Source organism: Passer montanus, unplaced genomic scaffold (genome assembly GCF_014805655.1).
Source record: "Passer montanus isolate IOZ18808 unplaced genomic scaffold, ASM1480565v1 scaffold53, whole genome shotgun sequence".
Lineage (NCBI taxonomy): Eukaryota > Metazoa > Chordata > Aves > Passeriformes > Passeridae > Passer > Passer montanus.
Genome location: NW_024370263.1, coordinates 7,726,983 through 7,751,833, shown reverse-complemented (window position 1 = coordinate 7,751,833; position 24,851 = coordinate 7,726,983). Strand labels below are relative to the sequence as shown.

The window sequence follows — 24,851 nt, the reverse complement described above, 5'->3', positions numbered from 1 at the left end:
GGCAGAGAATGTTCAGAGAAAGCTCTTGGCTCCTCAGCCTTACCTTCCTTTGAGCACAAGTGTTTGGGAGGCTTGTCAGCAAAATCTAACTGAACTCCGCTTGGAGCCACAGCCACTGCTGTCCTGAAGCTGGTTCCACCCCACTCATTTCTAAGGAGTTCAATCCAGGGACAAAGTGAACTTTCTGGTTTAGTTGTGCAAGTTGTTTATTTATGCATTGTGCAAACCACCTGCATGTGCTGATAAAAGATTTCTGACAACACACTCAGCTTCAGACAGGCCAGGTCTGGCCCAGATGTATGATTTTATATTGTATAAAGCTCAATGTTGTCAGGAACTGGACAAATCTAATTGCTGGGGAAAGAGAAAGAATAACAATAGTAGCAAAACTGCAATTCCAAAATGGCTCTGGGCTGAGATGCAATCTCCATCTGTATTGGGAAAGCTGCTACAAGCCTTTGTGGCTATGCCACAAACAAATGGCTCAAAAGTCCATAGGGCATCCTCAGGAGGTGGCTGAGCAGCCACCACAAGCCTTTCAAACTGCTCCAGGTTGATATTTATTACTGGGCATGCATCAGCAACACTGGCAGGTCTTTAGGAGTGCATTGTGAAAAACAGGATTCTGCTCCCCAAGAACAAGCACTGCTGATGTCCCTGCACTGCTCCTCCTCTGCTCCTGTCCTGCTGAGGAAGAGGCAGAACAAGAGAGAGAGCAAAGGAGGAGCAGAGCTCAGGCTGCATTGCATTCTGTGCATTTTCACCCCTTCCAGGCATCCATCCTGGCAGCACCACCCATCACTCCCGACAGGGAAAGGCAACACTCCCAACCAGAGCTGCACAGGAGAGAATCTGCCCCTGAGCCAAGGTGGGCTGCTCTCTGTGGGCTGCTGGCACTCGTGCCCATGTGATGTTCAGGTACATTCCAGATCTGCTCTCGTGGCAGCAGCACACCTCAGCCGAGCTCAGCACAACAGGGGAAAAATGGGAGCAGGGACATTTCCTTCCTTGCCCTTCCCTCCCACAGTGTCCTGTAAAAAAATCAATGACAAGGTTTCTCAGCCTCAGAGGAGATGCATATGGACTGACTGCTACAGTTTGCAGCTCCAGCAAGCTCTTGCTGAGCAGATGCTGCTCACAAAAAAAGGGAACAGGTTGTGTGGTGCCTCCTCAGCCCAGGCTAACAGAGGGGGAAATAACATCCCAGACAGCTTGGTTCTGGAGTTATCCAGGGCAGGCTTGGCTGCACTGCTTTGCTCTGCTCTCCTGTGGGGTGAAACAGGATGGGGACACAGGGCTGGCGGGGATCACCAAAGGCAATGGCACATGGGACCATGGAGGAAGGACAGAAAGCAGATTTTTAAAAAATGTGTCACATTTTTTAAAAATCTGCTTTCTGTCACATTAGAGCTCAATTAACTTTTTTTAATTAAAAAGGTATATTTGTTGAAGAGTTTTTGATAGACAGAAGTGCTTTTCTGTTTTCCTCCAGGCTTTTGCCAACGCTCCTGGAAGGTCAGGGAGCAGTGCAGGGACAACCTCTCAGCTGTGGGTCCTGCCCACTCCAGGCCAAGGAAGTTTCTCAGAGAAGCTGGAGACTCTGAGCACTGATGTGTCTCTCATCTCCTGTAGTATTTATGCTTTCACTATGAAAACATCCTCCCTCTGAAAGTGCTTTTTATCTCTGGCATCAGAAGAAGCGAGCAATGATGAAGGGAAAGCCTGCTTAGCCACCACCTTTAAGTGATTGGGTTTTTTCTTTCCTGCTTAGCAGATCAGCAAGAAGTTTTGCATTTTAAAGAGCTCTCTGATGCTATTTCAGCAATTTCTTTCATTATTAAGCTGCATTCAGCTACTTTTCCCTTTTTTCTATTTTCCTAACTTCTTCTCCAGATTAAAACTAAAATAAAGAAGCAGACAGCAAAGAGCTGAGCACAATTCCCTACAGGCTTCCTCTTTGTCTTCTTCCTGGCATTATATTTTGTGCCCCCTTGTAACAAAGGCCATTGCCTTTCCAGATGACTTGGATAGATTCTCTGGGCAACAAATCACATTTTATTGAGCTGACAGAGAAAAGTGCTGCCAGGAAATCAAGGAGAGTCACTCCTGGATGCCACCTGTGGCACTGGGCTGGGGAGGGGACGTCCCTGCCCCTGGCACTCGGCAGATGGGCTGCAGTGAATGTCAAGGACATTCCTGGAACTGGTGCCAGGGCAGTGCAGAACCTCTGGGTCTCCCTTCCCTGCCTCCTTTCAGACTGAGCTCTGGATCCCACCATGGCCTCGGTACTGCAGGACTGCTCGAGCTGCTGGAGGTCACCACGAGGGATGTGACAAGGACACCCCAGCCAGAGGGGGCTGCTGGCACCTCTGCAGAACCCTGCGTTTGCCGGGTTAAATTCCACTGCAGACCCCTGAGAAACCTTCCTTCAGTTACTGGTGGAGTCAGGCAGTTCTAGAAGGACAAATTTCATGATTTCATGTCAAATACAAGCTAAGGCTGCCTTTCAAAAGATGGTGAACTCAGAGCACTGCTTTGTGTCTGCTCTACACAGGAGTGGAAAGAATGACAACTGTAAAACCTAAAAATAAATGAGTGGTTGGCTCTGTGGGTCCACCCCAGTCCAAGCTTGTTTATTCTCCCAGTGGTTTTCACCTCTGGAAACACCAGCCCAGCCTCTGAAGGACAGTTCAGAAGGACAAAAAGAGAAGGTTTTAATGCAGCAATCCTGTCAAGTTTGTGGAGACTGAAAAACTGGGAGGCATCAGTCCATTTTCTAGGAGGAGACCTGTGTGGTTTCAGGACTGAGCAGGAGTGGGGAGATGTGGCAACAGGGGATGTCCTGCTCGTATTCATCATGTTCAGAATCTTGCATTTTTGTCTGTAAACCCATTTACCCATTTCTGTTATACTAATGTAAATGTTGCTAACATATTCAAAGGTTACATAAATGTTTAAATATTTATGACAGCACTTCTGTGAGCAGAGAGCTTTTCCCAGTGCCTCTTAAAGGAATCTCAATTTCAGTGAAAAAAACCCCAAATTACAGGATAATCAGCAAAGAATAGTGGTGTTAGCACTTTTCCTGCACGAGACTCCTTGTGCTCAGCTCGGTGTCCTCCCTCTGACACAGCAGGCAGCACCTGGAGCTCAGGGAGCTCAGCCTCTGGGAGCAGCCGTTCATTCCACGAGGAGCACAGGGCACCAGGATCACTAATTCACCACACACCAACACGTCACTGACAGGGAATATTAGACTGTGACAATCATTCCAGGAGCTTTTTGGATATTCATGTCCTTGCTATAGAATTTCTCCCAAGATTTCTTTTTAACAACGTGCTCTGTAGAAAGGGAATTATCCTCTATTAAATTCTACAGGTTTTGAAAGAGAGACTCTGTGTGGCTCTCCAGCCTTGATTGCAGTTGAACACCTCGGTCTCACACACAAAGGAAATCCTCTGCTACAGGAACATTAGGCTTCCTAAGAAGGATTTCAATGCCTGGCTGCATAATCCTCAATAATCAGTAACCCAGTGGAAAACTGAGGCTGTCTCAAGGCCCACAGTACTCATTCTTTCCAATTTAACTGTTTAAGTCTGAGAAAAGTTAAAGCTCCAGACCAGTTCTTCCACGCTATTGACAGCTCTGGGGCAATGCTAGAGCAGCCTGCAGAGAGGGAACTCCACCCCAGGAGCTGCTGGTTGCTCCAGGGGCTGCTCTGCCAGGGATGCAGCTGGAGCTCTGGCTCAGGGGGAGCAGGCAGCAGCTCCTGCCAGCAGCACAGAGGCAAACACAGCCCTGCAGGCTGGCAAACTCTCACCTGAACTCTGCAAAGGCTTGGCTTGCAGCAAGAATAACCCCAAGAGCCCTCTCTAGCTGTGACCCCCCAAAAGAACGACGGTGCTTTGTGGGACAGCTGAGGAAGCATTCCCTGTGTGGCACAGGAGCAGGGCAGCATTACTGCATGAACTGATTCCAGCTGCAGCCCTGAGCATCCTGCAGCTCTCAGAGGCACCCAGGGCTGGCTGCTGCTGGGGCTCCACATCCAGAGTGGAGGCAAGGCTCCCACAGAGCCCAGGAACAGCACAGGGATGGAGCCCAGCCCTGCAGAGGAGAGAGAGCTGGGTAACACCAGGGCCATGGCTTGGACGCAGTCTGGGCTCAGCAGGGTCTGCATCTTCAGTGTCAGCAGCCAGATTAGCAAAACTAAGCAGAAAGCCCCCAAAGCAAGAGAGCTTTTCTTGGGGAAAAGGCTGTACATTATCTAATCTCATTACTGAGATTTCAGAGGCAGCCTTGCAGAGCAGCAGCAGTACATTTAACTAACTGAATATCATTCACCACGACAGAACTGAGAGAGTAAAAGGGGCACAGAATGCCAGCTGAGACTGGAGGGCATCTCTTTGCTCCCAAATGAGCAGCTTTTGAAGCTGAACTGTAGCTGTGCTGAGCCACAGGAGCTCTCTGCGGCTCACATTAGCACAGAACCCAAAATGTGCCTTGCTCTGTACTCTCCAGTCAAGCCATTTCTGGAAATGGGGACAAACAGGGAGCCTGGCTCCTGCTCACTGGGGAGAGGGCAGCCCACAGATGCAGCATGGCCACAGATATCTTGCTTGGCAAGGCAGGATCCTGGGGAGGAATCCCTTTTAATTCCATCTCACAGTCCAGGCAGTGGTTGTGCATCTCCATCACAGTTTGTCATTCCTCAACTCAGTGTGTATCTACAATGCACAGACTCACAGTGAGTAAATTACAACCAGGGGCAGAAAAGCAAAGTAGAACCAAACCATCTTCTCTCCTGACTGCATTGCTCAGGTCTGGAGCAAAGTGACCATCCTCCCATCACACCTGCAGCTGGACAAGGCTGGCGTTGCTTCTCCCTTTTCCTTTCCCACTCTTGGTGTTGAAGCTTTGGAGGTGATTTCAAAGCGCTTTCTGTGGAACTTGAGGTGCTGCTGCTGGGATTTTCCACTTGGGCTGTACTGCTTCTCCATCCCAGTGCAGGGAGGGAGCTGGGTGAGGCCATGGGATAAGGGAGGCAAGTCTGCAAGGATACAGTTTAGAAGTTTCTTCCTTTTCCTTTTCCTTTTCCTTCCCTTTTCCTTTCCTTTTTTCCTTTTCCTTTCCTTTTCCTTCCCTTTTCCTTTCCTTTTTTCCTTTTCCTTTCCTTTTCCTTCCCTTTTCCTTTCCTTTTTTCCTTTTCCTTTCCTTTTCCTTCCCTTTTCCTTTTCCTTTTCCTTTTCCGTTTCATTCCATTTTCCTTTCCCTTCCTTTTCCTTTCCTTTTTTCCTTTTCCTTTCCTTTTTTCCTTTTCCTTTCCTTTTTTCCTTTTCCTTTCCTTTTTTCCTTTTCCTTTCCTTTTTTCCTTTTCCTTTCCTTTTTTCCTTTTCCTTTCCTTTTTTCCTTTTCCTTTTCCTTTTCCTTTTCTTTTCCTTCCCTTTTCCTTTCCTTTTTTCCTTTTACTTTCCTCTTTTCCTTTTCCTTTTCCTTTTCCTTTTCCTTTTCCTTTTCCTTTTCCTTTTCCTTTTCCTTTTCCTTTTCCTTTTCCTTTTCCTTTTCCTTTTCCTTTCCCTTTCCCTTTCCCTTTCCCTGCCCTTTCCTTTTCCCTGCCCTGTTTTTCGAGCTGTTCAGGCTGACACAGTGACTCTGTGCTCACGCAGCACCAGAAGGGCAGGGATGGCCAGCAGAGAAGCTGGCTCTGGCTCCCAGAGATGCAGCTGCTGCTGCCCAGAGCTCCCAGGCTGCTGCTGGGGGGGGTCAGTGGGAACTGCATTTGCAGCTCCCCAGCTCCTGAACACAAACCAAACCTTCAGGGAGGGGATTGCTGGGTTCCCCACAGCAGGAAACCACACCTGGTTTGCTCCTGAGCAAAGAGCACAAAGCATCAGCAAAGCAGCAAAATCCACCTGAGCTCCAGCAGGTGGCAAGGAGCCCGTGCATGCAGCTGCAATTGCCATTAATGGATCCAGACAGATGGATCCTATTGGTAAATTCCAGCTTAGCGAAATAAAATTTGGCTTTTGCTTCCTTTTTAGTGCCATAATAAATTTTGTGTCCACTTTTAAAAGGTTGGACCACTGTGTGAAGGTCTAGAGCACTCAAAGACATTTAAAGTTCATGAAATCAGCTGTAAATCTGGAAATAAAGACTGGGAACTAGGAGACAATAAAAGAAGTAAAGGAGTAGCAGTCAGCAGATTCAAACTGTGCGCTGAGCTGCCCTGGGACCAGGAGGATCACTGGGAAACTCTTACCTGCTCTTTGCAGATAGATCTTAAACTCAGATTCCACAGGGTTCTGTTACCGAGAACAATGTAATTCAGCCCAGCTGGAGTAAAAATTAATATAAATAAGCTTTGAGCTGATGGCCAATTGCTGGGCAGGAGCATTACCTATAAGCTCTTTACATGAACCACACAAAGGACATTTATTTGGTAACTAAATGTCACAGGCCAAGTGCAGACAGGCACTGAGCATCTTCAGCTTCTGGCCTCACTGGCAGGTTTGCCTAAATCCAAATTACCAGAAATTTCACACAATTAAAACCACACAAAAATATCTTCCTGAACCTCTAGATGATAATATGAGTAAGTATTAAATAGCTCTCAATAGCTCTCGTCATAACTCCTTTTTTCCCCTAAGTTTGTGGTTTAAGGTAATCCACAGGCCTTACAGGAGCTGTAAACTCGTGTACACTGCCCTTGTACCATGGCTCTGCCCAAAACACAACATTTATGGTGACTGGGTTTTATTTTTCAGCAGAAAGGTTATCCCAACAAGGTCTCTACACCAGGATTTCACAGAGGAAGATATTTCTAAAGAATTGAACATAAAAGCTTGATGGAGAATTTCGAAATGAATTAAGGATGAAAGGCCTCTGTTCTCATTTGAAGCTTTCTGAGTGCTTTTAAAAATCTGAACCAATTGAAGATGTCAATTGGCCTTGAACCTCAAACCACTTCCCCACGTAAAGAAAGAAATTTTGTGGAAACAAGAACATTCTAGATGGAGAAAAAAAAAATTAAAAGCCTTTTTTCCTTTCTGATGAGAGGAGCAAACTTTTTTGTTCCAAGCACTTAACTGAGCTGTGCTTTCCAGGCAGCTGAATGTTTTACAGCAGTTAGCACTGGTGTCACAGCCACATCCTCCAGAGGTTCTGCATGTGCTCCAAACACACAGGAGACACCTTCTCTCACCATCTGAGCAATTCCCAGCCAGCTCTGGAGAGAGAGAAATTACACCTGCAGATGTCCCTGGCTGGTCCCAGTAAATGTCTGTTAACCTCCAGTTGTTTGTTCCACTTCAGCTTCAGCGTGCCCCAGGCAGGGGAGGCTCCTGGAGCCACTCAGAATGCTCTGATGGTGCAAACATGGCTGGAAGGAACCCTTTTAGTGCAGGAAAATTATTTCTGCAGCACACAAGAGCACAGCAGGGCCCCAAGTGCTAATCAAAGTGCTTCAGGAAAACATTCTTTCCAAACAAACTGCTGGAGAACTGCAGCAGCCCAGGCTGGGGCTAGTGCCAGGCTATGAAATGTGGAAGCCCAGAAGCCTTTCTGGGCAGGAACTTACTTTAATGACGTCCTCCCCCGAGGATTTGCACTCCACAGACTCGGAGATGTCTGTCACAGCACTGTTCTCCTCGATGGACACCACCTTGATGGGCACTGCCACCGTCCTGCCCGTGAGGATGGCCGTGTTCAGGATCTCCGTGTCCTGCACCAAAACAAAGCACACAAAGGCTGTCACTATGGGACACGAAATAAAATGGCACAGACACTGCAACTCCGAGGTAAGAAGAAGGCAAGTTTATTCTCTGACTCCAGTATTTATAGATTTCCAAAAGTGGCAGTGGATTGGAGGGTGACAGTGCCACCTCTCCAATGGCACTGGACAAACCAACAGTCCATCAAATTTATCCTCCTCCAGAAAAGAATGCAAAAAATTTAATTATTTACATAAAAGTGTGAGAAACTCCATTACAAGACTGTAAACATCAGGAGGCTTAGGAGAACTTAGAAGAACACATCAGCTCTGGGTGGCTGAAGGTCTCAGCTCACCCCCAGAGAGGTGCAGCCTGGTGAAAGGCAGAGAAACCCCAGCCCTGTCTGATCTGCTGGATAAACACTCTAAACCCAGGTCAGGCACACTCCCCCAGCGTGGGGATCTTCTGCTTTTGAGATGTGAGGGGTCACTCCCAACATTCACCTTCCAACATGTGATTTCAGAGTTTTTATTAATACAGACTTGACTGGCAATGCTTGGGTAAGGATAAAAGAGCCTCAAAGTAAAAATGCATCCAAGCCCACTGCAGAGACGGGGCCTCTCCGTGAACTTTGTGTCTGGAACTGTTTCAAGATTATTTAATTTCCTCTGATATGGCCAGTGAAGCAATGTGAGGATCCAGAAGGAGTCAGTGATGCTGTTAACTGCAGGGGAAATAACAAGGAAATTTGAAGTCTGGACTGGGGCTGTGGCATTTAAAAGCCTTTCAATGCACCATTGACCAGGCTCACACTTGGATCTCCTGAACTATGTCAGCACCACTGTATTCCCAAGATTCCCATGCAGGAAAAACTTCAAAGTTTTCTCCAACTTTTCAGCCTTCAATATAAAGTGAATCAAATATTCAGCAAATTCCTCAGCACTGAAGTCAGGAGGACTGCAGCCACTGATGTCAACAGCAGCAAAATGGGGCACTGATACTGTTGATACTGTTTTCAATTCAAGTTTAGTGAGTCTGAAATTTAGGTCAGATTTTCTTTTCATCTGGCAACTTGTTATTTCTCAGGTTCTCCTGCAGCTCTCTTAAGAAATGCCACCAAACTTAAAAGGAAATGCTGCAAAGGTTGACTGTTCTAGAAATGTAAGAAGCCCAAATGATTCCTCCTGCAGCACCCCCAGCACTGGGGAGGGACTGGTGCCCAGCCCCAGCTCTGAGCAGAGATGGAAACCTCCTGCCTTCAGCTCCCCTGGGAGCAGCCATAGCTCATGGGTATTACACAGATTAAGAAAAACTGGTGCATAAGCAATTAATATATTACACACTATACTAAAAGCAATTTTCAGCTCTGCCACTTCCCTTCCTCAGGCTCGAAGTGCCCTGTTATAGTTAAAACAAACCAGAAAAAGAGAGCAAGGAACAAAGCCTTGGTTTTATTGTCTTTTTTGGTTAGAACTAAAATAGAGAAGCACGTGTCCTGTATCCCTGGGTGTGGAGCAGCCCCATGGCACAGCTGCTGCTCTGTCTGCAATAGAGCCAAAGGCAGCTCAGGGAATCCCCCACTGTGTGCCCCACAACCCTGCCAGAAAACTGCACAGCTCGGGAGCTCTGTGCTGCAATAGAGCCAAAGGCAGCTCAGGGCATCCCCCACTGTGTGCCCCACAACCCTGCCAGAAAACTGCACAGCTCGGGAAACACCCACGGCCAAACTGCCCAGAGGCTGAACTGAAACAGATCAAAATAAAAGCAGCTCAAGCAGACTCTGTCTGTCTGTCTGTCTGTCTGTCCATGGGCACCCCGAGGGTCAGCCACAGCACCCAGATGTGCTTCCCTGCCTTCTCCCACCCCCTGAATGTCCCCTGACAAGCAGCAGCCCCATCTCCAAGGACATGTCCAGCACCACCATTCTCCCAGCAGCAGCAGCAGAGTGGGGGATTCTGGGTCCCATTTCTAAATGCAATAAACTGCCCTGACTGCAGGCTAATTCAGGAGCACACAAACAGCACTCCTAAGAAACTTTCAGAGAGACTACAAATTCATTTCAAATGAAGGCACTTTTTAAAATCACAATATCTTGGCCATTTCCACATTCTTTAATTTTTTAAAATCCCCCAAGAACTAATCTACTTTCTGTGCAAGGCAGCAAGTAGAGTTTTAAAATGAAATTTATTTTATGTGACAAAAAAAACTGAAAGCATCTGATAGCAGTGTTTGGACTTGTTCCCAAGAAATTCAAAAATGAGGGAAGCAGAGTAAATTGAAAAAACAGAAGGAAGAGGCACTGTAAGTCAGCATCAATATCCAGGTCAGAAAGAAGTTTCTGTAAGTGAATTGCAAACTCTAAAAAGCCAGGACTGGCACTCCCACAGCTGAAACAGAGCTACACACATAATCCTTGGAAACAAGGGAGATTGGAGCCCTGGCTCTGGAAGCCTCCAACGGTGTTGGCAGCACGATGCCCAAATCCCAACAAATCTGACTCCGACACTGCAGAGCTGAGCTGCCCTTCCTGCCTGAAGAACATCTATGGACTCCCAGCTTGGAAGGTTCTTTCTTACCAGGGCATCCCTTCAATGGATACAGCATGTGAAGGAAATGATTACTATTTAAAGGTATTTAATTAGCAAATAGTATAATTAAAGAACAAATTTCCCTCTAATGATTAGAGGAAAACTCTAGTGGTTAGGCTCAAGGAGGTATCAAAGGAGATAGCTGAAAACAAATTATTGATTTTTTTGTGTAAGAAATGACTTTAAAATTCACTGATAGAAAACCACCAGTGTCCAGGAGATCTGCAAGCTTCCCCTCGAGCTGCTGGCACAGCCCAGAGCACCACCAGCCCCACTGATGCTCTGGCCCTGCCTGTGCCAGGGCTCAGGGGATGAAGCCCACCCCCACCACCAGCAGCATTTCTTCCCCAGCTGCAGCCCCTGCGCTGACAGAGCAAACTGCAGGACTGCTTTTCACAAAAATCTCCTTTCTCAGCAAGGGGAAAGGGCAATGAAGCCCACCACCACCAGCAGCATTTCTTCCCCAGCTGCAGCCCCTGCGCTGACAGAGCAAACTGCAGGACTGCTTTTCACAAAAATCTCCTTTCTCAGCAAGGGGAAAGGGCACCCCCAAAGCAAATGTGCTCCAGGCAGGGCTGAGGAGGCTGTGCCCACGTGTGCCCATCCACAGCTGGGTACCCTAGGGCTCACTGCAGCAACCTCACTTTCATTCCACCCCTCTCCAGTCAGGGACCTTGCACCACGGCAGCAGGAGCTCTGCACAAAGAGCAGGAATGCAAAGTGCTGCTTGGACTTAGCTGAAGAGCAAACCTGATGTTCACCCAGCCTCTCAGCTGGAAGAAGGCAAGCATTCAGCCATGACTGATTCAGGAACTAATTCAACATTAAATTGTGGCAGAATGAGGAAGCAAAGTGACAGCTGTTTAATTAAACTCTAAATCCGATTAGATGGTGTTATCAAAGAAATCCATGGGAGCCTGAGGTCATGAGAATGGTCCAGTGTGCAGGCTGGAAACTGTGAGTGGAGTCTCCCGGGATGGTGTTAGTGGCTCAGCACTCAGATTGTCCCTCTCACAGCCACGCCACCTCAGCAGTGACAAACCCGTGCACACACCTGAAGGACTGACACAACGATGTTGTGACAGGGAAAGGTACTGGAGGAGCATGTGGGAAGGGGCAGTTGGGCACTGCTGACCTCCAAACGAACCCAGCAGTTGTCTCACAGACAAGGACAGAGCCAGCAAGCCCTGGCTGCTGGCAGGGCTGCAGGGACAGAGCCCACCCAGGAGAGCTCCAGGAGCTGGGCTGTGCTTCCACGCAGGTTCCCCATCACCTGAGGACACTGACACCCTGGCAGCACGTCTGCAAGAGGAGGAGATGGAGCTGTGGGAGGTGTGAGCTGCCCACGCCAGCTGCAAACAGCCCAGGCACCCAGGAGGGGCACCGAGCTGTGCCTCCCAGCCAGGGCAGCACGGAGCAGAGCTGCAGGCTCTGTGTGGGAGCACAGTGCTGGGGCTGCAGCTATTAATGCTGCTGGGATTACAGCTGATTAAGGAAATAACACTGCTGGGCAGCAGGCTCTGCTGATCCCCACAATCCCAGGATTAACAGTAAATTATACATTGTGCTTTCTGCCAGCTGGCTCCTCTGACACTCCACATCACAGGCACTGGCTACAGCAGGGGAAGGAATTCTGCTCCAGAAACTCTCAGAAGAGCAGGAGTGATCCTACAGACCACGGGCTTTGGGTGGTTGGGGACCCCTGAGGCAGAGTCACCCCTGCAGGAGTGGGAAGGGCAGATTTTGTTGGTTGGATTTTGGGCTGCTCTTTCACTTGATTCCAATACCATTGGCCCATCGCCTCTCAACCCTGCTCTTCATTTATCACTTTCTAATAGAAGAGCTTTTACTTCATGGGTAATACCAGCTGCAGGAGGAATGGGAAATGCTGTTCAGGAGTGACACCAAAGGGGACAGGGGACAGCCTGCTTCCCCAACAGCATCCCTCAGCCTCCAAACGTGGGTGCAGCTGGGATCCAGGCTACTCCATGGGCCACACTGCCAAGGAAAATGTCAGCTAAGGAACAAATTAACTGTGGAGAAAATCAGGCCATTCCAAATCTACATAAGAAACAGACTTAGTGAGTAAAAGCTGCCATTTCTGCAGTCTGTTCCTGACAGGACAGGACAAAGGAGCTCAAAGCTCCCTTTGGATGCCAACTGCAGCTGCCCCAGCAGCCCTGTGAGGGGCTCCTCTCTGCTAAGGCTTTGTTAAACACAACACACACAGAGCACAGGAACCCAGGGCAGCACCTGCCCTGAGAACAAGCACAGCCCAAACACCTCCCTGGGCTCACCCAGAGCTGGGGCTGCCACTGCTCCAGGGCAGCACCTGCCCCAGGAACAAGCACAGCCCAAACACCTCCTGGGCTCACCCAGAGCTGGGGCTGCCACTGCTGCCCTGCCGTGCCCACATCTGCCCAAAGCCCTGAGCCTGGCAGGGCTCTGGCTCCCTGGAGCCTGCACAGGGCAGGGAGGGGATGGGGAGGGCTTGGCTCATCCCTGGCTCTGTTCAGAACACAAAGCACTCGGGGATTCCCCAGGTGTGCTGGGATCTGCTGCTCTGGGTGCAGAAATCCCAGCACAGACTCCAGGAGCCTGCACAGGGCAGGGAGGGGATGGGAGCAGGGACACCAGGCAGGATTCAGGCTCATCCTCCCCAGTGCCCAGCAGAGAGGCTCTGACAGAGCCCAGCAGTGCCCAGGCTGGGCTGGGGCCCCTCACAGCTCCTCCTGGGGCTGGAGCCCTGCCAGAACACAGTGGCAGCTTCCTGGGGCCAGGAGGACACAAAGCAAAGCTGGGATGGGAATTTTTTGGGCCCAGCACAATCTTCCCTGCAGCTTTTGTGGACAGCGTAATTTATGACCAAGATCTAAGTGTCTCTTCAGAAAGGGAACTCAGTGTTCTGCAAATGCAATGCCCTTTTAATCAACGATCCTGTCTCTGTTTAGTCTCCACATTAAGATAAATCTTAATTACTGGCCCCCTACATTAGCAGCAAACCATTCAGTTTTCTTCCCTGCTTGCACAGTTTTCAAATACCCTGCTAGTGGAATTTTTGAGTCCTGATAAATTACACTTAGCAGACAGAAAAAGGGGGATGTAGAATATATTGAGAGACAGGGATGCAGAGAAATATCTTTGGATCTTGGCTGACTAATCCCCACTTTCCTTGCAGGGAATCCATCCTGTTAGCATCCAGACGTGCAGGAGGGAGCCTCACCCACGATTACTTTGATTTAGCAGATGCAGACTGTAAATGTAATTCTGTCATCTGTCAAAAGTGAGCATCCCTCACAAAGGAAGAAGGTTCTGGAGCATTGCTTGGCTCTGTCTGCAGCTGGTGACATGCAAGGCTGGCACTGCCCAGGTCTGTGCGGGCACACAGGGCCAGGGACAGAGCTCTGGGCTCTACCCACATTATTGTGACAGCAGGAGCTTTGGAATGGTGAACAGAAAAGTAAAATCCTATCAGGAGTCCATGTGAGAAGGCCATAAATGGAGTTCTGGCCAGCAGGGAAAGCAGCAATGGGCACAGCCTGCGTTATGAGCAGGAGGAACCTTCCCAAAGGGACAAACCCTGACAAATTCTGCTTTAAGCTGAGGGTGTGAATGCCCCTCGTGCAGAGCTGGTGGGGAAGGAACCGTCCTGGCAGACAGGGCAGCTTTCTGGGACTGCTGGGGGGATACCCAGCCCTTCTCCTCCCCACTTCCAGCTCTGGAGCCAGGTGGAGTGAAGAACCGTAGCAGCCAGCAGGGCAGAGGGGCAGAACCACAGAACCACGATGCCTCTGCAGCTCCTGTCACTTCTTCACCTCTGAACAACAGAGAATCAAATTCAGATTTCTTTTAACAAATTGGCTTCAGAAGTAAATGTTTACTTGACTGTATTTGTCATACTAACTTTATCATATGCAGCTCATAAAACCAATTCAAAACTTAATTCTGGAGCTGTATGAGTTTGCCACAGGCACTGAGACTAACCAGGAAATCTTATTTCCTCTCCCTTGTGAAATAAGGATCTAAGCACTTGCATTAATATTTCCACCAGTAAAGTTCCACTGCCTGAATGTGAATTTATTATTTCTGGAAAAGCAGCCCTGTCCTGGCTCCAGGTGCTGTGTTTGACAAAGCTTTAGCAGAGAGGAGCCACCTCACAGCGCTGCTGGGGCAGCTGCAATTGGCATCTGACACTGCTTGGGTTTGCTTTTCCTGCTGAGTAAAACACTCAAAAAATACTGAAGTGTTCTAGTTTTCCTTTTTTTTTTTTCTTTTTCAAATATATTTGGGTAAATACAGAGCCCCAAAATTAAATCAAAATAAAACAAAGAAATTGATTACTGTTATTTATGAACTATAGAACTCCAAGTACCACTATAGCTAAGTGGGTCTTGATTCTATCCCTTATGGATTAAAAAAATTAAAAATTAAAAAATTATATTTACATAGATATATATTCTCTATAAATATTTATTATATATTTTATATGTTATAGAATTTATATATATTTATATAATCTAATATTGAATATAAATATAAAATATATATATATATATATATATCTCCCTCTATTTTATCTTAAAACCTGCAGAAAGGTCATGGAAGCAGCGAATTAATAAGGACATGGAATAAAATCAACATTTTCATGTTGGATTGTGTCTCCCTTCAGCATCTTTAAAGCTGTAAGTGGTTGCAGTTTGTTTTTTGTGAGTGTTTATCAGAGTGTCTCCCCAATGCTGAGCCTCTGGCTGGGGCCACTCTGCCTTGGTGGAGCTGTGGCACCAAATCCCATCAGGAACAGCTCAAATATTAAATAAAGGAATAAAATTAAATGTGGAAAAGCCAAATACTGCAGCAAAGCTGTCTCTGTGTCCTGTTGGCTGAACAGCCGTGCCAGGACTATGGCCAGTCTGCATTTGCAAGGAAAGATGGCATTTCCTGCTGTGTGGAGGAAGAGTCTGGAACTGAAAATGACTTCAAAGGAAACGGTTCTGGAACCTATTAAAACTTAACAAAAATCCTTCAGGACAACTGCAGGAGATGGGAAACAGAACCCCACATTTCATCCTTCTGGAACCACTTAAAATATAGAATAAGGACATAAAAGAGACTGGAGAAGATGGGAAGCAGAAGCCTACATTCTAATTCTCCAAGCATACACATCTATTTAAAAAAACCCAGATTTTTTAGAAGATGCTTGTTTGTAACACAGGAAACTACCTGCTCCTCTTTGTGCCATTTCAGTCCTCACTTTCAATATTTAGCTAAATTGACTTAGCAATGAAAGCACTTACATAGGAAACATTATCTAGAGAGAAAAAATTGCAGTTATGGCTTGAAAAGTGAGCGATTACCTGAGATATTCCAACTCCAGCACCATAACTGGCTATTTTAGCATAGCAAATGCAAACAGATGAACACGTGTGAAGTGCCAGGTTAACAGCCCTTGTTCTGAGACCAGCCCACTTGAGAACCACTGCTGCTGCTGCCTCGGAGCACTGCTGCCTACGGATCCAAGAGCACTTGCAGGCACTCCTGAGCACACTTACACTTGATAAAACAAGCAATAAATTGTCCTAAGTTCTCTTGAAAATGTCTGGGTTTATGCATTTATGCAGTGCATGAATTATACACATTTAATTTCTGGCAGACACATGGAAACATCTACAGTACCCAGCCATACACAGAATTTTTTCTCATGAGCACCCTTAGTGCTTGGAAAAGAGTGGAAACAAACACACTGAGAGCATTAACTTGGGGGTGTGAGGGTGATCTGAGCTCTGCCACTGAGGTGAAGGAATTTTAAATGCTTTATGGACTTCCAGGATTAAGCCCCAAGGACAATTTCTTGTTTTAAAGAACTGGGGCACTGCCTGATACAGGGGTGATTGTTATGGCTGCTCTGGAGGTTGTGAACTTGTTTTATTTGGGCAGATGAATATGCCATGGATTGTGAATGAGCAGCTTTCTCCTTCTAATGGACAGAACTCGTGTCCTACAAGCCCGTGAAGCTCCTCAGCTCCTGGCTGAGCACTTGGCTGGAGTCTGTGATGTCACAGCCCTGCTCCATCCACACTGGAAGTGAAGCAGGCAGCTTCTGCTTCGGTGTTTCAATTTAATTTAGTCTGGTTTGAAATCAGCAAGAGGAATTTTCTACTTGCTCTTTTCTTGTTTTGGCTGTACAGTTTTGTTTTGTTTTTTTGATAAGCAAAATCTGTAACAAAGACAACACAAACCCTTGTGCAACCCCTATGAAAAAGTGGTCCTAAAAATGCAGAAATAGTCATAATTATTTCCTATCCTTGTACCCAGACTATTTTCCCTTTTCAAATAGTTTATTGATTTCACTGATTTCACAGCAGCTCTACATAAGCAAAGCACACAGAGGGCAGGAACAAGATGATTGCATTAATGGGAGCAGATACTGTACAGACATCAAGAACTCACTGTGGTTAAAAAGATGAGAGACACAGGAAAATTAAATTATTGATCAGACACGTCTGATAGACTGGTGGGCCTTATAGAAACCAAACCTGGCATATATCTAGCAGGAGGAAAATTGAATATATACAGCATGTATAACCTCAGATGCAATTATTTCCCCCTTCCTCAAGCAGAAACATGTTTTACCTCCAGGGGCTGCTTGTCCAGACCCTGCTGCAGGCTCCTGGCTAGAGAAGCATCCTGAAAGAGGCTGCTCTGATCACTGTGTAAGCCAGGGCTGTGACAGAGCAAGGGATCAAACCCATTTGTTTAAAGCCCCATTTTCTTGTTAGTGTAACCTGCAGCAATCCCAGTGACCATTAACTTTATCTGAGCATCTCACAGCAACTTCCAGCTCTGAAAGGGGCTTAAAAAAGATCAGTGTGCTTGAGAGCTTGGCCTTTTCTTCCTCCTCTAGTGGATGGCCTAATAAAAGACATCACCTCTAGCCACAAAGCTGGCTCCACTTATGGAATTACTGTGATTTTTACTCCTCAGGGCTAGAGCTGCCCTGGCAGAACTGCAGCAGGGGAGGGAGACCAGCATCCACCTTGAGCAGGGAGTGTTCCTGCACGCAGAAGCAGCAGCGCAGAGGGCTCCTGGCAGCCCAACCCTGCTCAGGAAATGCATGTCCACTGCAGAGATGAGCCAGCCTGCTGTGGAACCCAGCCACAGGAGAGGCACAGCCTGGCTGCAGGCAGACGTGTGGCTCCCACCCCGCCAGACAATCCCTATTTTTGCCTATCAGAGCTCCCAGGGCTTAATGAGCAGCCCGTAATTTGGATGAGGTAAGAGCAGCGAGCAGGAATGACTGAGCCTGGAATGGTTTATTTATTACCCCACCAAGCTGACTCCTGGAGCTCCCTTCAAGGCATCCTTCAAGCATATGCCTCAGGATACCTGTGCCAGCTGGCAGCTCCCCTCCAGCCCTGCTTTTCAACGCTTCCAATTGACATTTTGTCCCAGCTCCAGCAGCCAGACCAGAGAGAGGCTCCTCTGCTGGCTCCAGCAAGCAGCAAGCTGTAAAACTTCCCAAAAAAAGGCAGGCAGGACCCTGGACAAAGTGATTCCTGAGGACGCCCAGCTCTGAGACGGATGGCTTTGGTTCCTGCTGCTGACATCATGTGTGCAGCAGGAGGCTCCTGCCTTCTGTCAGCTCCCCAAAACCAGAGCTCAAGAGCACAGAGGTTACAGCGAGCTGGGCCTCGGCCAGCTGTGTGCTGCCTCAGAACACAAAAGGAAGAGAATTCACCCTTCAATCACACAAAGGTGATTTCTGCCCGCGCGCTTTCCCCCCAGGATACATCCTGGTAAAGTCTGGTTTATGCAAATGAAAATAAAAGTGTTATGCCAGGGTAAAAAATGTCCACATTAAAGAGGGAAAGGAGATGAAGTGGTTCTCCCTGGCATGGCACACAGAGTGGAGCTCAGTAATGAACCTCAAGGCTGAAGTGCAAGCAGCAGTTTGGGGGTAGAAGGTGTAAATAAATGTGCAATTCTGCAGAGCCATCCTGTGTGTGAGCACATTACGGGGTGCAGTAACACTCTCAGTGTTGGATTTACAGGCTAATGCTTCCCTCTGTCATTTCCTCAAACTTCCCAGTGAACTTGAGTTATTTTTACACTTATTTAGTTTAAGGAAAGTACTCATTGCACAGCCTCCAAAGGACACAGAGCTCTGCTCCTACAGGACCCTGGGGAGCAGAGTACAACACAGTCACTCCTCTGGCACTGACACTCAGCATCAACAGTCACCTACTGCAATTAATAAAACTGCACTGTTGCTATTTTTCACTAATAGAGGATTTCCAAAAGCAAATTACAGCCATAAATTACATCATTACAGCCTCTATTATTGTTCTGTGGGGTAACAAATCTTGCAGAAAGACAATCAGCTCTGCTAGAAGAAAAAAATACAGAGGACAAATCAGATGATTGGGACCTGATTAAAATTAATGTCAGTGCTACTTTTTTTCCATTTGCATGCTGAAATTCCCTCTCTCACCAGCGTGCTGGTGGTCATGCCATGGTGCTGGAGCATTAAATATTAGGCATGATTTGTTTCTGAGGGGAAATGCAGTGTTTGTGTGGATTCCCTCTGCAGCTGAACTGGGGTCTAAGGACACCCCACAGCAATGGGGCCACGGAGTGCCAGGGCTGGGCTGGGAATTCCCTCAGCACATGGCATCACACACAGAGCTGGGGCCTGGTTTAAAGTGCTGTTTTGGTGAGGTTTGATGAGGTTCTGGTACCCCTCTGGTTCTGGGATTACAGATGGATCAGATCCCATCCCCACTGCTGCTGCAGAGAAGAGCCAGCAGCACAGGGCCAGCTTTGTCCTCTGCACTGTGCTGAGCCCTGTCCTGCCTTCTGTGCTTTATCTCCCTCCAGCAGAGCTACTGAGTCTGAAGCACAGATTCTGAGTGAATTCCATGACAAACATCCTCAGTGAGGAGCATCTGTCTGGATAATGAACTGTAAACTGAGAGCAGAGCAAGGCAAACATGCACTGAGAGCAAATTGAAGGTGAAAGGTTCCTGGGTTTTTAAGGTGTGGGGGCAGTTCATTAAAACACTGAGCCTTATAAAAGTCACGGTGATGTTTTAACCCCGTGCTCCCTCATTATATCCCATTAGAGTAAGGCATTTCTCTTGTCTCCATCGTTTCACTGTCCAAGCTGGAACACCTCAGCACTCCCCAATTAGAGCTCAGCCTAAACAATGCACAGTTCTGCAAAGCAAATATTTCACCTGCTGGTGCAGGGTGAGGCATCCCCCGGAAATATCAGAACTCTCTTTACAGGTCAAAATCATCATTGGAAGCTGCCAATGAAGAGGAATCCCTTCTGGTTCTGTGTGTGGGTCACAGCCGCCCCAGCTGAGCTCAGGCTGGCTCAGAGCTGCTCTGCCTGCGGGCACAGCTGGCCTGTCCTGGCAGCCCTGCTCAGCTGCCACCCCCGGCAGTGACAGCACGGCAGCTGCAGACCACCTGCCTCCAGGGAACACCACCAACGCCTGCTGCCTGCAGTCGGCTTGGACAGTGGATGTGTACTCACCAGTTAAGGCCAGACAATCGCCAGTTAGCTAAAGCTAATGGGAAAACTTCTGCACTGAACTGTCCCAAACTAAACCAGACACCATTGAACCCTCCTAGCCTAGGACTGCAACAAGACACGTCAGTGAGTTCATGAAAACAGTGGGAACAGACAGGAAGAACAGATGCCAAAGCAGTAAATATTGCCACATGAAGCTTAGGGAGGGCTGGTGCCTTCATTGCAGAGGAGAAGGCATCATCCAGCAATGGAGAGTGCTGAGAGCCATTCCCTTTCCCAAACAAAGCCATGCCAGCTGCTGCTGCTGCTCCCCAGCCCTAGCAGCAGCACAGGAGTGCAGCCAGGCAAGCAGTGCCTGCAGAGCTGGCCAGGGCTGGGCTCTGCTGAGCCTGACCTGCCCCACACTCGCTGCAGAGTGCCAGTGAGGAGCTCCCTGCTCAGCTGCAGCCCGCTGGCAGCTGCACGCTCCTGCAAGCAGGGCCTCTGGAGCTGCTCTGCTCCTGCTGGCAGTGCCCTGTGCCCTCCTCCATCTGCCCAGGCTGCCAGGCAGGGCTGGGCACAGTCCTGAGCAGCTCCAGCAGCAAAGCCCAGCCCTGCAGGGTCCTGCTCGGGCAGCAGCTCGTGGGAGCACAGCTCACTCCCTGCTGGCTCTGCTGCCGTGTGTGGCAGCTGGAAATGCCTCTGTGGTTGTGCTCAACAGCCCCAGCTTGAATCAGCTGTCACTTCAAATATTCACTGCTGCCTGAGATGTCTTCTTCTGATGGGGCACTGCCACAAAGCTGAACCAACACTTCAAACCAGCCCCAAAATACACCACGAGAACAACACAGCCTCCAGACTTCACACCTTACACAATGCAGGGCCATGAGCTACACAAGTGGATCCTGTGTCCCCCTGCCAGCTGTGCTGTCCCTCCTTTCCCTTTCAGGAGCTCAGCTTCACTGAACCTTGACCCAGCCCCCTGACTTTGATCAGCTTTGCTCACACACAGAATTCTCCAGAGGTTTCTGACACTCCTCTTCCAGGGGAGCATTTTGGTATCAGCACACCAATAATTTACTTTGTGTCTCACTGCACATTCTGTTGTTCTGCAATGTTGTGTTTGCTTGGCAGGATTTGTCTCCTGTCAAGACTAAGAAGCATCTATTAAGCCTCACATTAACATTTCTCAGAGATCTTTAAAAATCTGGAAGTTAGCTGGCCCCACCTCTCCTCAGCATCTTAAAAATCCCAAAGTAATCCATCCCACAGCACTGTCAGGCTGGGGGATGCTGCAAGAGGAAATTGCACATACTCATAGAAAATGACATAGAGCTTGATCCAGTGGAAATATTCATTCCAGCCAGCTGGGATAACCTTATTGATCCATTCTCATTTCCTGCAAAAGGCAGGACTGAATGTGACTGTACAAAGCAGGAATGCAGGAAATGTAGGGAAACAGAAGCTGGAGGCAAAGTGCAAGGGCTGTAGAAATGATCTCTGGGACTTCAAAGGCAGCATTAAATTGAGTCATTTTGGGTTCTTTATGCTGTCTGCACCTTCTGACCAATATGAGATCAATGAACAACAGTTTGTCCATGTTTTGGTTTTGTTTCCTGATGGGCAGGCAGCAAAAAAAGCCAATTTTCCCTAGCCAAGGTGAATCAATAAACACTGCAGGTCCCAGTCGTGTGTGACACTGCTTCACAGGCAGACACAGAGCCCGCAGCTGACATCAACAATTTATGCACAATCAGTGCAATCACAGCCCCAGAACCTGCAGGAAGCAGTCTGTGCTGCCCTGGAGCACTGCAGCTGCAGTGGAGGCACAGCAGATCTCTGAGTGCCCCTGCACACCGGGGCACTGGGACTCTGCTCTCCACACAAACTCTGAGAACTCCTGCCTTCGTGGTGCTGCTCAGGCTGCACAGCTGGGTCAGCTGTCCCACTCAGGGCTATTCATAGAATAGCTCCATTTTGCATAAAATGCATTTCCCAAGCTCCCAGTATTTATTTCATGCGACTCATAACTGAATTATCTGAGACAATACCTGTCAGCTGAAAACTCTGACACGTGGATGATCTGTTTGTTCATTTGTTTGCCTGTGATAAGCAAATCAGGAAATGGATTTTTCCTTCTGGAAAGCTCCTCCGTGCCTGTTGCCTCCACTTCGTTCACGACTGAAGGATGAACCAGAGTGAGAATTCTGCACTTGTGTGCCCTTGAACTAGATAGAGCTTTATGGTGTGAACTCACAGACTGTGCAGGGATGAAAACTCTATTTATTCAGGTCCATATTTTAAAATGGTATTGCAGGGACTTCATTACAATGAAATACCTGAAAAAATCCTTACCTCAGGGAACGGCAGACATAAATGTGTATATAAAACAACAGTGCTTTGGGAGCTAAGTTTTTGATCACCTCTGTTTTAATGCAAAGCCAGTTAACAAGCACACATAAAACTGCCAGAAGTGCTTTTGGCTGAGTCACAGCCCTGCAGTGGGTCCAGCCCCTGCTCCTGCAGCAGGAGCAGCAACACCCTGAGTGCAGAATGCAAAGAAACAGGCAAACCAAGCATTTCCTAAGGAACAGCCCAGCACTGGGCAAAAAGCAGTGAGGAACTGCAGTGCCTGGTGGGCAGCTGGCAGCCTCAGCCACACACGGGTGCTGGCACTGCCAGGTTACTGTGCACACCAGCTGCAAAGCTGGCTGAGCAGCAGCTCCCAGTTTGCTGGCTCACAGGGGAAGGACTCACTCTGCATCAGCTCCCAGCAGCAGATGAGCCAGATCACGGCAGCAGAAGGGCAGGACAGGATTGTCACATCCTTCATGACACCCACTGGTACACTGAGGAGAGCACACAAACTCCTGGGCACGTGAAACAGCAGCAAGGAACTTCCAAAAGGCCTGAGCCTGCTCCAGGTTGGCTTTGCTGTGAGCAGGACCAGTGGATCACAGTGAGCAGTGAAACAACAGAGGCACTGAAAATCAGTGTTGTTGTAAAGAGGAAATTCGCATGGATGAGCCAGCTGCATGGCTTCCCACGGGGACAAGTGGCCTTTGAGGTGAACCTGGAGCAGAACTCTCAGAAGGGCTCCTGACACTGAGTTTATGCTTCAGCATTTAACACCTGTGCTTCATGCCAGTCACACCTGCAGATGAACTTCAGAGGGAGAGCATCCTGCTGCTGAAGGACTGCAGCTCCAGGCCCACGTACACATGGTCTTGCATAAATATCAAATCAGGGATTCCCCATCTTCCCCCCATGAAGGAGCTTCCTTTAATATCAGCACTGAACAATGCACTCATGCACAGGTTTTGTACCTTGTTTTACCCCTAAGCAAAATTTGGTACTGTTAAAAATCCACATTATCCACTCAGAGCATGAAAAGAAATCTCTGGCTGAGCTTCCCAGAGCGTGGCTCGTGGAGAACACAACCACAGAGCTCTCCAGGGGATTCCTGTGGGCACACACCACGGATGGAAATCTGGGCTGTGTTCACAGGGTCACGAGGCAGAATCTACACAGCTGGCATGGACATCCTCATGACAGGATGGAAATCTCAGAAAAATTTGTGGAAAGTAAGCGAGGCAAGCTTGTGCACCTTAAGTGGCTAGTTCTGAGCTACCTGTGATTAATTGAGGAGGCTCTCAACAGCAGCTTAGCAGATCATTATTTAAGGTCCTAGGAAAGCACTCTCCTAATTGATCCTACAACAAATAACATGGAATTAAAACCAGCCAGAATAGGGCACAGTCCAGCCAGCAGGTTCTTCCTGTCCACAGACAGTGGGATATATTTCCTGTGCCTTAAGAAATTATTTTGTTTTCTTATTTAACTCTGCTACTTGATGAATTTCACAAGCCCCACTTTCTGTAGCTGTGCTGTCTCACAGCAGCTGTGATTCAAGTGAGTCCAGAGATCTGAAGGGAGGAGTGTGTCTGAAACAGCATTTTTCCACTTTTTCTCATCTCTATCCAAAGTCTAATAAATAATATTACTTCTTCACAAATCTTGCCTCAGTAATTATTGCTATTCAGTGATGGAAATACACCATGTGAATTGAATCTGACACTTTGAGTGAGACACACAGACCCTCACACAGCCTGCATGCAGGGTGCATGAGTGGATGGTCTCACCAAGGGCATACTCAGGAATTTGGAAAGCAGAGGATGTGTCTGACTAGAACCTAGTTTGGTGCACAGTACTTAGCTGATATTCTGTTATGGGAGAGTTAGAAAGCAACAAACCTGTTAAAACTATATTGTTCTAGCTTTTCTGTCTCATTTTTCCTCTCCAGCTACCTTGAAGGGTGACACATCCTCCAAAATTACTCAGACTGATTAACTTCTCAGCTTGGGGGAAAAAACAGACTTCCCTCAAATTTACACGTCATTTTTTCTGGCAAAAAAAGATTACAGTTCCTGTCAGTCCAGCTGTTTTGATGTCTCTTGCTCCTTATTTCCCTGTAGCACATCTCTGTGTTGCTGTTCCCTACCTGTGCACACTGCTTAGGCACATGGAATATGGATTCTGCTAAAACCCTCTCTTTTGACTACACGAGGAATGTGCATGGATTTTTTAGCAGCTTTACCCTACCACCTGCTCCTGAGCCAAGCCCTACAAGGCTATTTTAACATTTCAGGTTCAGTTCTTGCTGACAATGTCAATTCTTTAATCTCTTCCAGAACACCATAGCAACAGTTGCACAAATCTTTTGAAGACCACTTGGTTTTCATCTTCCTACTCTTTCTGTAATGTAATCAGGCACAGGACAATAAAAGATACATGATCTTTCTTGCTTCATAACTTCGGAATGGCTCACACGAGACGAGCTTCAGTCCATGGGTCAGAGCAGCCTTCATCTTTGTGTTCCACCCAAAGCAGGGAAGTGTTTGCTGAAGGACTTTCAGGGTGTCCCTCAGAGCAGGGCCAGGGCCCTGAGCAGCCCCCACAGCCTGGGACACTGCAGGGTCTTTGGGCAGCTCCTGCTCCTGGTCACTTTTAAATGTGCAGTCACAGCTTTGACTTTGCATGTCA

At 47.9% G+C, this 24,851-nt stretch overlaps 1 protein-coding gene across 2 annotated transcripts in view; it reads right to left on the bottom strand.

Moving 5' to 3' along the window:
• The window catches only part of TMEM132C (transmembrane protein 132C), a 171,552-nt gene that overhangs the window by 13,169 nt on the left and 133,532 nt on the right, over positions 1–24,851 (bottom strand). For both annotated transcript variants that reach the window (XM_039724889.1, XM_039724890.1), the window contains one exon: positions 7,574–7,717. In XM_039724889.1, the coding sequence (XP_039580823.1) occupies positions 7,574–7,717 (144 nt within the window). The remainder of the gene's footprint in view (positions 1–7,573; positions 7,718–24,851) is intronic.